We start from the raw sequence: 14,308 nt of genomic DNA on the forward strand, positions 1-14,308 counted from the left end.
AGGCAAAGGACATGTATATATCGTCTGTCGGGTGGAAAAAACTCAAATGTTACTTTTAAAGGATTCAAAGTAGCAGATCTACAAGCTCAAAACGCGGCGCGAAGAGCTGGTGGATCTGCGACTTGACGTATTATGGTCAAGTAGAGTAAGGTGTTATTTTATGAAAAACATCAAAACGTTAAAATACGGAGACGAGAGGTTTCTGCCCGACAGCAACGATATGTGGCAACATAGGTTTTTCAGAATACTGTAGAGCATGTCAAGGACCCCCAAATTGACACTCATTAGGCCCGAGGACCCCCCATTTGAAAACATATGCTCAGGGACCCCCCATAAGAGAAGATTTGTACGGCTCTAGCAGTGATTCTCAACCTTTTTAATGACAAGGACCCTCAGGGACCGTCATGCATTAGGCTACGGACCCCCATTTAATGGCATTTCTATCTCTGGGACCCCCAATTTATATTGTAAAATCAATGTTAATTTAACTCTGAGAGTGTACAAATGGAACCAAATTTCGTTCCATTTGTACACTCTCAGAGTTACAGGCCAATGAGGGTCAATTTGGTTCCAAACTATCATTTAGCTGGGGACCCCCTGGAACTCCCTCAAGGACCCCTGGGGGGTCCCCGGACCACCACTTTGGGAACCACTGCTGTAGATGAGTTAAATAGCTAAAACTTCAGAAGCACAAGCTCCAATCTTACCATTTGTTATACGGACAAAATATATAGTGGTTTAAGGCTTATTTTGCAACTTGTCTCGATAGTGCGCGGATGTGTTTTTGCATGTGGCATAAAAACAACAAAATAAAAATAAAAAAAATAAAACGTCCCGATTGCATGGTGATATGGTGGCACAAATTAAACATCAAACATCAAAATACATAAAATAAAATAAAATAAAAAAACGAAAACTAAAGCATTTCATGGCTTTGCGTTTCAAAATTTGGGGGCTGGGTCACAACAAACATTATACCAATGGGGGGGGGGGGGGGGGGGGGGGGAAATGACCCACCTCTACTCCACGTAGAAACTACCCTACAACACGGCCAGCGTTTCCTCGTTCACGGGGGGGCTCGTGGTGGTAGTTATTCTGCGTTCGTCCGTCCGGCACAACAAAGCACTTCTTTCCATTATCCGTGCCCATTTAAAATGTTTTCCAGACACAGGCATCTCTTCTCGATATATAGGTAGACGTAAATCTCTTATGAAATTAATTAAATCCTTTTTCTTTTCTTTTTTTTAGTTTTTGGTCCCCTTTCGTCTTCCAACAATTTCTTCTCGTGTGTGTGTGTGTGTGTGTGTGTGTGTGTGTGTGTGTGTGTGTGTGTGTGTGTGTGTGTGACTGTGTGTGCCTTTGAAGAGCAACGCTCTTATACAGAAGAGCTTCTCTGTATGAGATGAGTACTTGCAGTCTGGGGGGGGGGGGGGGCCTGCTGTGCGACGCTATATGCGTTCCCCTAAAAAAGGAGGAAGGAAGGGTGGTGGTGGTGGTTGGTGGTGGTGGTCCAGCTCGCTCACACATTCGGCATCCATCTTCCAAAAGGCAGAGTGGTCATTTGTGAAACAAGTAGATGGGCCTCTGGAAACCTGTCGTTGACGGGGGAAAGAGAGCAGAGAGGAGGGTGTCAGGAGCTTGAACTGGACTTAAATACTTACATAATTAAACCTAGAATTGTCCCGAAAACATTTTTTTCAGACAGAGTACGAGTGCAAGTACTTGATTTTTTAGTACTCACCGAGTACCGATATGAGTACTTTTTATTTTTGTCGAGTAACCACTTATTTGACCCCCTTTTTCTCATAGATGCAGATGGTATCTCCGATCTACACTTGTCAGTTGTCATTTTGTGCTTGTAGATCGGCTGTTTTTGGCGATCTGCTGCAGTGTTGGGTCAGACTTGCTCCCGTTGCATTTATCGTTCAGCCTATAGTGTCAATTGGATGTTTCGGTACTCGGGTCAGAGTATCGGGGCCGGTTTCGAGTCCCGAGTACCCGATACCAGTATCGGTATCGGAAAACCTCTACTTAAACCCCTGTAGTCTTAACTCTCCACCAAACCAAACGGACTCCAACAGACCAGCAGTCAAATGAAGTCAGGAGATCAGCCGGTTGGAAGGTGGGCAAAAAAAGCTGCTGAAAGCACATGAGAGCCGACCATGGTGATAATAAACAGCCCATGGCTTGAAGTCATTTTCGACAGCAAGCCCGCTGCCTTCCGATGGTCGAAAGCCGACCAAACGCTTCCCTACAACTCACGACACGACGCGGCCCATTCAACAGCAGATTTTCGGCAACAGACGCTTTGCAACATTTTCCGACGTCGGTGCGGTGGAGATCTACCTTCAGAGAACTGGACTCGAGTCACTTACAACTGTACTTTGGCACGCTTCCGCCTACACCAAATCTCTTCGCCCCCAAAATAGCGAATCTACAAGCACTGTGAGCTTGTAGAGCTTCTATTTTTGGCTAATATCGCCCACAGAATATGGACACTGGGGTTCAAGTTTATATATTCGGTGTTGTACGACGAACAGTACAACACAGTGAGCAGTGATTTATGACAGTTTAGATTAGAGATAAGATTCTAAACATGTCTTCTACATCCTGACAGTTTTCTGAAAAAGCTATGTTTCTACGTCAGTCGTTCTTCGATTTTTCAAAAATAGCAGACCTACAAGCTCGTAGCGCGCCACTCGGTGGCGCGCTATGAGCTTGTAGATCTGCTATTTTTCAATAGCTAAAGCATAACATAATGCTAACACCAAAAGGGGTTCCCGCCCAAAATGGGTTAAAACGACATGCTCAAAATAGAGCCACCAGGCTGGAAGTGATTAAGAGACAAAATGAAACACGTCCAACTTGAAAGATAACAGCTACTCTTATAAACATGTCAATTAAAGTGTTGGCATTTCTATTTTTTTTTTTACAGACGTCCACACTATTCCACCGAGAGTTGGTTGGTTGGGCACACAGTCACACAACCAAAACATAAAACTATAAAGGGCTCAGGTTTTATGCTGTATTGTTCCAAATCAGGAATATGTCATCGATGTAGCGTTGGTAGGATAGTACATAGGAGAATAAAAATGGTTAACCTCAGAGTTCAGAATAAATGAAAGTTCAAACAGACCCACATGGAGATTGTCATAATTTGGAGTCATTGCACTGCCCATGGCTGTGCCCTTAATTTTGAAGGTAAAAGTCATCTTTAAATTTAAAATAGTTGGTAAAGTAAGAACGCACCCATGGTGCCGGCCCGGTTCCGGCGAGCCACCTCGCGTCCGAAACGGTAGAGAAATGACAGAGTTAACATGTGGGACGTTGGGGGTCTCCGGAACATCCAGAGCCCCAGGAACGGGCCCAGGGGGCCGGGCCGGTTCTGGCGTGCCGCCCCGCGTCCGAAACGGTTGAGAAATGACAGAGTTACCGTGTGGGGGTCCCTCTACTGTACTGTCACTGTACTGTACTGGCACACCCGAAATCATCATATATACAGTTAATGTGCGTGTGTGTTTGTCTGTGTGTGTTAGGTTGCGCACAGGTGGTGAAAAACAACCATGCTGTTTTCGTGCTCAGACCCAGGCAGCCACCAAGCCACACACATACAGGGCCGGATTTAGCCAGCCCCACTCAGGTGGGCAGACAGAATTGTAAGGGGGGCGACTCCGCCGGCGCGGGTGGGGTGTCAAACCCACATTGGGTGGGCAGGACGCACGTTTGGGTGGGCTATGCCCACCCCTGCCCCCCCCCCCCCCCCCCCCCTAGAACCGGCCCTGACACATAGCTCCTTAAGGGAGGAAAAGTAAAAAGCAACAACAAAAAAGAAAAGAAAACAAGCGTTTTCAGTAAAGTGTGTGTGTGTGTGTGTGTGTGTGTGTACGTGTGTGTGCACGCGTGTGTGTGCACGCGTGTGTGTGCACGCGTGTGCGCATGCGTGTGCGTGCGTTACCTCGTAATCTACACTCTGGCGTCCCGATCAGCTCGTAGCTTGAGAAGCCTACTTCCGATGTGAGGAACACGGAGAACTGCTCCGGTTTGAGGCGGATGCTGTGGTAGTTCCTGAAGATGGTCTCCTGCAGAGCGAGTGAGGAAGCGCAAAGTATTGATACGTAGGAACTTATACATGTATACAATAGTTAGTTCCATCGCACCGGGACGGGACACAATCGATTGATTGGTACATTGATAACATGCTCTGAAATTGCCACCCATCTGACGTTTTCTGAAAAACCTAATGTTTCTATGTCAGTCATTCTCAAATATTTTCATGTCAAGGACCCCCAAACATATATGCAATTGGCCGCCGACCCCCATCTGAAAATATGTTGTTCCAGGGACCCCCCAGAAGCAAAGATTTGAGTTAGAAACATTCGCTTTGAAAGAATATATACACCGGTATTCAAAGATTTGCAACCACATTTTCACGATTTTTCAAAAAATAGCAGATCTACAAGCTCGTAGCGCTATGAGCTTGTAGATCTGCTATTATTATTAACATCTAAAGTCTAACATAATGCCCAAAACACCAAAAGGGGTTCCCGTCCTGAATGGGCTAACACGGCAGCCGATAAGCTTTCGAGATTTTTCAAGTGAGGCAAAAAAGGTTGGGATCCACTGATACGCACAGTATTCCCAAAGATTGTTGATTGAGAAAGAAACACCATCCCAATCGGATCCCACTAGAGGCGAAATGGTACACACATACCTACAAAATGATCTGTGGGCGCCGTGTGACGGAAAATCTTGCAAACGTTCAATGTTTACTGGTGCTAGATCCGGTGAGAGTGTGTTGCTGGGACAGAAAAAGGTCAACAATAAAGTAGATTTTATCCTGATTTGTCTCTCTGAAGAAAAAAAGGCCATTTTTGTATGAAAATCTAGGGAAGAATGGTTCAGAAGCTGTGTTCACGTTCACTCTCGCATTGGAATTAATAGACTCCAACCTGCTTCTGGTCTCCTAAAAAGGCACTTCACGCAGATACGGGAAGTAAACCAGAGACTTGTCTTTCTTTTCTTTTTGTTTTTTTTTGTCTTTCCATTACAGAGCCCTTCCTGTGTGCTGGAATGAAACGGGAGTTGAGAGTCGTTTGTTTTGGTTTGAGGTTCTCCTCATCGGAGGAGCAGGGAGAGGACAGGACCTCTCTCTCACAACTACCCGCTAAGCCAGTGCTTCTCAACCAGTGGTCCAGGGACCACCAGTGGTCCTTGAGGGGGTTCCAGGTGGTCCCCAGCAGCTAAATGATGGAGAGTTGGTGGTAACCAAATGGGCCCTTTATAGATCTCTAACTCTTGAGAGCGTAAAATGATACCAAAAAGGACCCTTAAGGGTCCTTTTTGGTTTCATTTTACGCTCTCAAGAGTTAAATTATTGTTAAACATCTAACCCTATCAATAAAAAAAAGAGAGTCCATGTCATGTCCGCATCGCAATAAATCTATGAATCGGTTTTATTTTCCACCCCTACTCAAAAGTCAAAACTGTCCCCCGTGTCTTTTATTAGCACCCTAAGAATAACCTCAATCTGGGTTGGGACTAGTACAACACTCTCTGTAGTCATGACAGTGCACACTTGGCGTGTGTACATCTGTCTGGCAGTGTCTGACCCCCCCCCCCCAAAAAAGTGTAAAATAGCTTATACTCAGTGTCTCAATACTCAATGTCGTCGACCAACACCATGACGAAAAAAAATTCTAAAACTAAATGGAAACTAAATGAAAACTAAGCTATGATGACTAAAACTAAGACTAAATATATTGACAATTTCGTCAACAAATAAAAACTAGACCAGGAGATCCAGTATAAATAAATAAAAAACAAGTCATTTTACACTTGGTTGCATGCTGAAAATAGCAGATCTACAAGCTCACAAGGCGCCGCGCATAGGCACGTTGTGAGCTTGTAGATCGGCAATTTTCAGCAAGTTAAAATCAGCCATCAACGCCCGCCAAAATACATTTCAGTCGACCAAATCAACTGTAGATTTTAATTGACTAAAATCTTATGATATTTAGTCGACTAAAACTAGACCAACATTCCAGGTGGCTAAAATGTGACTAAAACTAAATGAAAACTATTCAAAAGACTATGACTAAAAACTAAAATCAATATTTTTGCTGTCAAAATCAACACTGCTTATACTTATACGGCTACTTTCTTTGCATACCCAATAGAAAGACAACATGTCTATATAGCAGCCTCTCTAGAATCCGTGCTGCACATTATTACACCCGACTGGAGATTGGCCCATGTGTTGGTGTGAGACGGAAAAGCAGTGAGGTCAGAAACCAGCCAGGGGTCAGCATGGACTCTAGCCCATTTTTGGGCGGGAACCCCCTTTGGTGTTTTTAACTCAAATCTTGGAATACATATTCTTTCAGAGCCAACGTTTTTAGCTCAAATCTTTGCTTCTGGGAATCTGGGGGGGTACCCTGGAACAACATATTTTCAGATGGGGGGGTCGGCGGCCAATTACAGATAATCTTGGGGGTCCTTGACATGAAAATGTTTGAGAACCACTGACATAGGAAACATGAGGGTTTTTCAGAAAACTGTCAGGATTTAGAAGACATTTGTAGAATCGTTCCCAGGTCTAAATGGGCTAGATCAGGGTTCCCCAATTAATGTTCCTCAAGGGCCATATTTTGACTAGGGTACCAGGCTGGGGGCCGAGTCCGCACAAAACGGCCTGGCCAATCAGCAGCAGCTAGAGGCGGGATAGTTGCTGCTGATTGGCCAGGCCGTTTTGTGGCCGGGCATCAAGTCTGCCTGAGAGTTCCCAGATGGGAGGAGGAGGGGGGAACACAGTGTACTCTCTGCTGCCCCATCTGGCGGAGTCAGGTTACTACTGACCCCCATGTAATGCCATTTATATCTGGGACCCCCTAAAAAAAAATTTCTTTAATTCTTCCAGGGGCCACAAGGGGGCGCTCCGCGGGCCGCAAATGGCCCGCGGGCCGCCTATTGGGGAACCCTGGGCTAGATGATGAAATATTTCTGGAGTGTAATTCTGCTGGATGCTGGTAGACTGGCTAAGAGTATATTGTTCTAGGTGTACGTCATGGGGCTCAATCAAATGCAGGGAGCATGAACGCACACAACGACGAGTTTCACTGACAATCTGCCCATTCGATGTTGAGATATCTTGTGGGCAAAGCTGAAGGTTTGACTCCTCCTCTGGCTGACACTAGAGGAAAGAAAGGCAATGGAGGTCACCAGGACCAGTAGTAGGTGGCCGACAGTGGTTCAGGAGGGTTCGCGCAGCCAGCCATGACACTCCAGTTTGTAGCTTTCAGAATATGTTGTTTGCATAGAGTAGGCATAATATGCCTTTTTGTCCCAATCTGTGACTATTGCTCTGTTTCCTGAAAATAATTAACAGTGTGTAAGATGGCGATGTTTTAATAAGGTATAATCATTCTAAAACCTATGTTGCTGCTGTTCAAAATGCCATACTAGTTGAAGAAATCACAGCTTGAGGCTTCAACCTTTTGCTTTTTCATGAAACATCCAAGAAGCATTTACGTCTCATGGAAGATGCTTCTGAACAGGAATGCCCAAAAGGTAGATCGCGATCTACCAGTAGATCACAAAGGCTGTGCTGGTAGACCACTTGACATGCCCCTAAAGAATATTTAATTTAAATATAAAAAACTATTTTTGGCATCTGCCGCTTGAATTAAGTTGACTTGATTGATCGACATCAGAAGGGGCCTGTCAGCTCAAACCCGTAATGCAATACTTCGTTTTCAAGAGTTTTGCTGCGCACAAATGTAGCTAGAATTACAAATTAAATACAAAATCTCTACCTACAATGTTACATTTTCCCCCTCTATTTCCCATTCCAAGTGCATTTGTCTTATATGTAATGCCGCTATTCCAAAGCCATTTCCAGCAATGGTATAACAATGTTTTCGGTGGGTAGATCTTGTTGAGCTGGTCATTTTTTAAAGTAGCTCTCAAGTCAAAAAAGTGTGGGCACCCCCGATGTAGATTCTATTGCTAGTTTGACCAATGAAAATAGCCGATCTACAAGCCCACAGCGCGTTGCAGCGAGACGTGTTGTGAACTTGTAGATTTTCAGTATGCGACATTGCTTCCATAGAAGACATGCCGACGTCTTCCATGTGGAATCCAAAAGACTGAATAGGCGACTTGCTCGTCCACGTAGGACGTAAAGGGCAGTATTATGCATGTCTTAAGTACCAGGTCTTATGACTTAACTTAAGACCTGGAGGTGTGATCAATGGTGTTTGGCCGCTCAGAATAGCCAAATGGCATTGATCACGCCTCCAGGTCTTAAGTTAAGTAATAAGACCTGGTACTTAAGACACGCATAACACTGCCCAAAGTCTCCATTCATTGTCAAATGTAAGGTTTGTGTAAGACGGAAATCTACACCAATAGCTGAATAAAGGAGGGGCTAGCACCCCTCAAAAAGCTCTCCAGCTCACCAGAGAGGGTTGCTAGGGACATTTTCTGTCGTAGTGGCTACATCTGTCATTACAAAAAAAAAGTATGATTTTTTTGAGTTGACGTGTTTTTTTTTTTTTTTAAAGGGTAACTTGTATAATTGCAATATTACACACAAGGGTTGTGCTTTACCGTAATTAATGGCACTGCTGAACTCCCCTATTGGCTCGTCCCTGTAACAACGCCCTTCTGAACTCCCCTATTGGCTCGTCCCTGTAACAACGCCCTTCTGAACTCCCCTATTGGCTGGTCCCTGTAACAACGCCCTTCTGAACTCCCCTATTGGCTCGTCCCTGTAACAACGCCCTTCTGAACTCCCCTATTGGCTCGTCCCTGTAACAAGGCCCTTCTGAACTCCCCTATTGGCTCGTCCCTGTAACAACGCCCTTCTGAACTCCCCTATTGGCTGGTCCCTGTAACAACGCCCGCCTGAACTCCCCTATTGGCTCGTCCCTGTAACAACGCCCTTCTGAACTCCCCTATTGGCTCGTCCCTGTAACAACGCCCTCCTGAACTCCCCTATTGGCTCGTCCCTGTAACAACGCCCTTCTGAACTCCCCTATTGGCTCGTCCCTGTAACAACGCCCTTCTGAACTCCTATTGGCTCGTCCCTGTAACAATGCCCGCCTGAACTCCCCTATTGGCTCGTCCCTGTAACAACGCCCTTCTGAACTCCCCTATTGGCTCGTCCCTGTAACAAAGCCCTTCTGAACTCCCCTATTGGCTCGTCCCTGTAACAACACCCTTCTGAACTCCCCTATTGGCTCGTCCCTGTAACAATGCCCTTCTGAACTCCCCTATTGGCTCGTCCCTGTAACAACGCCCTTCTGAACTCCCCTATTGGCTCGTCCCTGTAACAAGGCCCTTCTGAACTCCCCTATTGGCTCGTCCCTGTAACAATGCCCTTCTGAACTCCCCTATTGGCTCGTCCCTGTAACAACACCCTTCTGAACTCCCCTATTGGCTCGTCCCTGTAACAATGCCCTTCTGAACTCCCCTATTGGCTCGTCCCTGTAACAACGCCCTCCTGAACTCCCCTATTGGCTCGTCCCTATAACAACGCCCTTCTGAACTCCCCTATTGGCTCGTCCCTGTAACAAGGCCCTTCTGAACTCCCCTATTGGCTCGTCCCTGTAACAAGGCCCTTCTGAACTCCCCTATTGGCTCGTCCCTGTAACAAGGCCCTTCTGAACTCCCCTATTGGCTCGTCCCTATAACAACGCCCTTCTGAACTCCCCTATTGGCTCGTCCCTGTAACAAGGCCCTTCTGAACTCCCCTATTGGCTCGTCCCTGTAACAAGGCCCTTCTGAACTCCCCTATTGGCTCGTCCCTGTAACAAGGCCCTTCTGAACTCCCCTATTGGCTCGTCCCTGTAACAATGCCCTTCTGAACTCCCCTATTGGCTCGTCCCTGTAACAACGCCCTTCTGAACTCCCCTATTGGCTCGTCCCTGTAACAATGCCCTTCTGAACTCCCCTATTGGCTCGTCCCTGTAACAACGCCCTTCTGAACTCCCCTATTGGCTCGTCCCTGTAACAAGGCCCTTCTGAACTCCCCTATTGGCTCGTCCCTGTAACAAGGCCCTTCTGAACTCCCCTATTGGCTCGTCCCTGTAACAAGGCCCTTCTGAACTCCCCTATTGGCTCGTCCCTGTAACAACGCCCTCCTGAACTCCCCTATTGGCTCGTCCCTATAACAACGCCCTTCTGAACTCCCCTATTGGCTCGTCCCTGTAACAAGGCCCTTCTGAACTCCCCTATTGGCTCGTCCCTGTAACAAGGCCCTTCTGAACTCCCCTATTGGCTCGTCCCTGTAACAAGGCCCTTCTGAACTCCCCTATTGGCTCGTCCCTATAACAACGCCCTTCTGAACTCCCCTATTGGCTCGTCCCTGTAACAAGGCCCTTCTGAACTCCCCTATTGGCTCGTCCCTGTAACAACGCCCTTCTGAACTCCCCTATTGGCTCGTCCCTGTAACAATGCCCTTCTGAACTCCCCTATTGGCTCGTCCCTGTAACAAGGCCCTTCTGAACTCCCCTATTGGCTCGTCCCTGTAACAAGGCCCTTCTGAACTCCCCTATTGGCTCGTCCCTGTAACAACGCCCTTCTGAACTCCCCTATTGGCTCGTCCCTGTAACAACGCCATTCTGAACTCCCCTATTGGCTCGTCCCTGTAACAACGCCCTTCTGAACTCCCCTATTGGCTCGTCCCTGTAACAATGCCCTTCTGAACTCCCCTATTGGCTCGTCCCTGTAACAAGGCCCTTCTGAACTCCCCTATTGGCTCGTCCCTGTAACAACGCCCTCCTGAACTCCCCTATTGGCTCGTCCCTGTAACAACGCCCTCCTGAACTCCCCTATTGGCTCGTCCCTGTAACAAGGCCCTTCTGAACTCCCCTATTGGCTCGTCCCTGTAACAACGCCCTTCTGAACTCCCCTATTGGCTCGTCCCTGTAACAACGCCCTTCTGAACTCCCCTATTGGCTCGTCCCTGTAACAAGGCCCTTCTGAACTCCCCTATTGGCTCGTCCCTGTAACAACGCCCTTCTGAACTCCCCTATTGGCTCGTCCCTGTAACAAGGCCCTTCTGAACTCCCCTATTGGCTCGTCCCTGTAACAAGGCCCTTCTGAACTCCCCTATTGGCTCGTCCCTGTAACAACGCCCTTCTGAACTCCCCTATTGGCTCGTCCCTGTAACAAAGCCCTTCTGAACTCCCCTATTGGCTCGTCCCTGTAACAATGCACTTCTGAACTCCCCTATTGGCTCGTCCCTGTAACAACGCCCTTCTGAACTCCCCTATTGGCTCGTCCCTGTAACAAAGCCCTTCTGAACTCCCCTATTGGCCTGTCCCTGTAACAAGGCCCTTCTGAACTCCCCTATTGGCTCGTCCCTGTAACAACGCCCTTCTGAACTCCTATTGGCTCGTCCCTGTAACAAGGCCCTTCTGAACTCCCCTATTGGCTCGTCCCTGTAACAACACCCTTCTGAACTCCCCTATTGGCTCGTCCCTGTAACAAAGCCCTTCTGAACTCCCCTATTGGCTCGTCCCTGTAACAAGGCCCTTCTGAACTCCCCTATTGGCTCGTCCCTGTAACAACGCCCTTCTGAACTCCTATTGGCTCGTCCCTGTAACAAGGCCCTTCTGAACTCCCCTATTGGCTCGTCCCTGTAACAAGGCCCTTCTGAACTCCCCTATTGGCTCGTCCCTGTAACAACGCCCTTCTGAACTCCTATTGGCTCGTCCCTGTAACAAGGCCCTTCTGAACTCCCCTATTGGCTCGTCCCTGTAACAACGCCCTTCTGAACTCCCCTATTGGCTCGTCCCTGTAACAACGCCCTCCTGAACTCCCCTATTGGCTCGTCCCTGTAACAACGCCCTTCTGAACTCCCCTATTGGCTCGTCTCTGTAACAACGCCCTTCTGAACTCCCCTATTGGCTGGTCCCTGTAACAACGCCCTTCTGAACTCCCCTATTGGCTCGTCCCTGTAACAACGCCCTCCTGAACTCCCCTATTGGCTCGTCCCTGTAACAACGCCCTTCTGAACTCCCCTATTGGCTCGTCCCTGTAACAACGCAGGCGTGCCATTAATGACGGTAAAGTGCAACATTGCTTAATTGTTTGGCACCAACAAAGTGGTGAACAGAGAGAGGGACTGACTGACCTAGCGACCGACATACTGTAGCCGTCCAGAGAGCCCTGCTCTGCTTGCCAGAGGAGAGGGCTATAAATACTGCCACAGAAGTGAAGTGGGAAGCCGTGTGCCGGTTCTGGATTCCCTACGTCCTCAAAGCCCAGGCCAACTAAGCTAACTACGTTTGAATCGTCTCACCCCCATGACGACTCCAGCTGCGCTAACATGAATAGCACCTTCCTTCCTCCCAAGTGTGATCACCAAATCTTTCCAAATTGGCCAACTATGGTGCTAACGTAACACGTGGTTGAGACGGCAAAGCGTGATTCTATTTTACGTCCGAGCAGAGACATGGTAACGCCCCGCCTGCCTCCGATTGGCCTACCGACACTGCCCGTCATGACTGTCCTCCGAGATGCGAGGTTACTCCGTGGTGGGAAAATAATACAAGAGAATGACAGCTTGGCACGCGCGACAGAATGCAGCCTTGTAACTAACTTGGCAAACTAATATTGTTTATGCCGTTTGCTTTGATCCAATAATTGATTGAACACGTAGGCCTAACGTTGCACTATGATTTGATTTGGGTGTGTTCGAAATAAAGTGTTAGTGTTGATTATGGCGTATGAAATGAATCTAATTATAGCAAAACTAATACTATTATACTAAAATAGATGAAGATCAAAGGGAAAAGAGACCTTTTTACAGTACAATAATGTTTCAAATTACACAATAATCAACACAAACACTTTATTTAGAACACCCCCAAATCAAATCATATTACGGCGTACGTGTTCAATCAATTATTCCATCAAAGCAAAACGGCATATATTAGTTTGCCTCTTCTCTACAAAAATAAAAGTTACAATTACAAGGCTGCTTTCTGGAGCGTCATCTGCCACGCCGTACCAAGCTGTCATTCTCTTGTAGGATAGCATACTTGTATTGAGAAATTGTCTTTTAAATTCCACATTGAAAATCTTGTCACCAAACTGCGACAAAAAAATGATTTTTTCTATAGGAACAAAGCATGTTTTCCGGCATCCTGTAAAAAAACAATCATTGAAGCCACATTTCTCTCGGTTCTGGACTATGGAGACATTATTTACAGGATTGCTGCACCATCAACTTTAAAGCACCTTGATACGGTTTACCATTCTGCCCTAAGATGGGTCACTGGTGACAGCTATGGTACCCATCACTGTACACTCTATAGGAACGCAGGCTTGTCCTCTCTGTCCGAGAGGCGGGACATGCACCTGGTATATTTTCATTTTCAAAGCCATCTCAGGAATGGTCCCCTCTTACATTTGCCCTATGTTGGATCAGAATCCAAGTCCGTATCAGACCCGCTCGAGTGACTTCCTGACCCTCAAGGTTCCTTTCGCTAACTCAGAGCTAGGTAAAGCAGCTTTTTCTGTCAGTGCTCCATCTGATTGGAACGAACTCCAAAAATCCCTAAAAATCAGATCACTGCCTTCCCTAGGTCAATTCAGGGAAATGATTTCTAGCACTTTTACTCAACAATGTAACTGTTTTAATTGATTCTCATCTATCTATTATAGTTATTTTAGCGTTGGACACTTTCTGTTTTACAATTCATATATTTGATATTGCTGTATTTATTTATATGTTGATTTTATGTTTTGTATTTCGGCTACATTGAAAATGAGGGCCTGCCCCTCAATTGTACTCCGAGTTTAATCCATTGAGACCTGGAACGCATCCATGTCACGTTAGCGTTTAACCACATTAACCATTAACCCATTTTGGGGCGGGAACCCCTTTTGGTGTTTTAAACATTGTTATAATTTAGCTATTGAAAAATAGCAGATCTACAAGCTCATAGCGCGCCACCGAGTGGCGCGCTATGAACTTGTAGGTCTGCTATTTTTGAAAAATCGTTAAAATGTGCCTCAAATCTTTCCGAAAATTGTCATGATTTAGAAAACTTTTTTTTTAAAATTTCGACGTCAGGCCTGAATGGGTTAAATAAAGGTTATGATGATGATGATTATTTCCCACCAGTGGTGGAAAAAGTACTCAATTGTTCTACTTAAGTAAAAGTACTAATACTGCAATTCAGAACTACTTTGTTACAAGTAAAAGTACGGAATTGAAAATGTACTTGAGTAAAAGTACAAAAGTATCTGCATCAAAATGTACTTAAAGTACTAAAAGTAAAAGTACTCATATTGC

The 14,308-nt window shown here is 46.3% G+C and overlaps 1 protein-coding gene across 1 annotated transcript in view; it reads right to left on the reverse strand.

The window, feature by feature from the left end:
- Nucleotides 1–636: 636 nt before the first annotated feature.
- The window catches only part of mepcea (methylphosphate capping enzyme a), a 43,539-nt gene continuing 29,867 nt past the window's right edge, over nucleotides 637–14,308 (reverse strand). The window contains exons 7-8 of the mRNA XM_079507212.1: nucleotides 3,956–4,079; nucleotides 637–1,592 (exon numbers count right to left, since the gene is read on the reverse strand). Coding sequence (XP_079363338.1) covers nucleotides 1,558–1,592; nucleotides 3,956–4,079 — 159 coding nt within the window. The 3' untranslated portion in view covers nucleotides 637–1,557. The remainder of the gene's footprint in view (nucleotides 1,593–3,955; nucleotides 4,080–14,308) is intronic.

Source organism: Electrona antarctica (genome assembly GCF_951216825.1).
Source record: "Electrona antarctica genome assembly, chromosome: 8".
Classification (NCBI taxonomy): domain Eukaryota; kingdom Metazoa; phylum Chordata; class Actinopteri; order Myctophiformes; family Myctophidae; genus Electrona; species Electrona antarctica.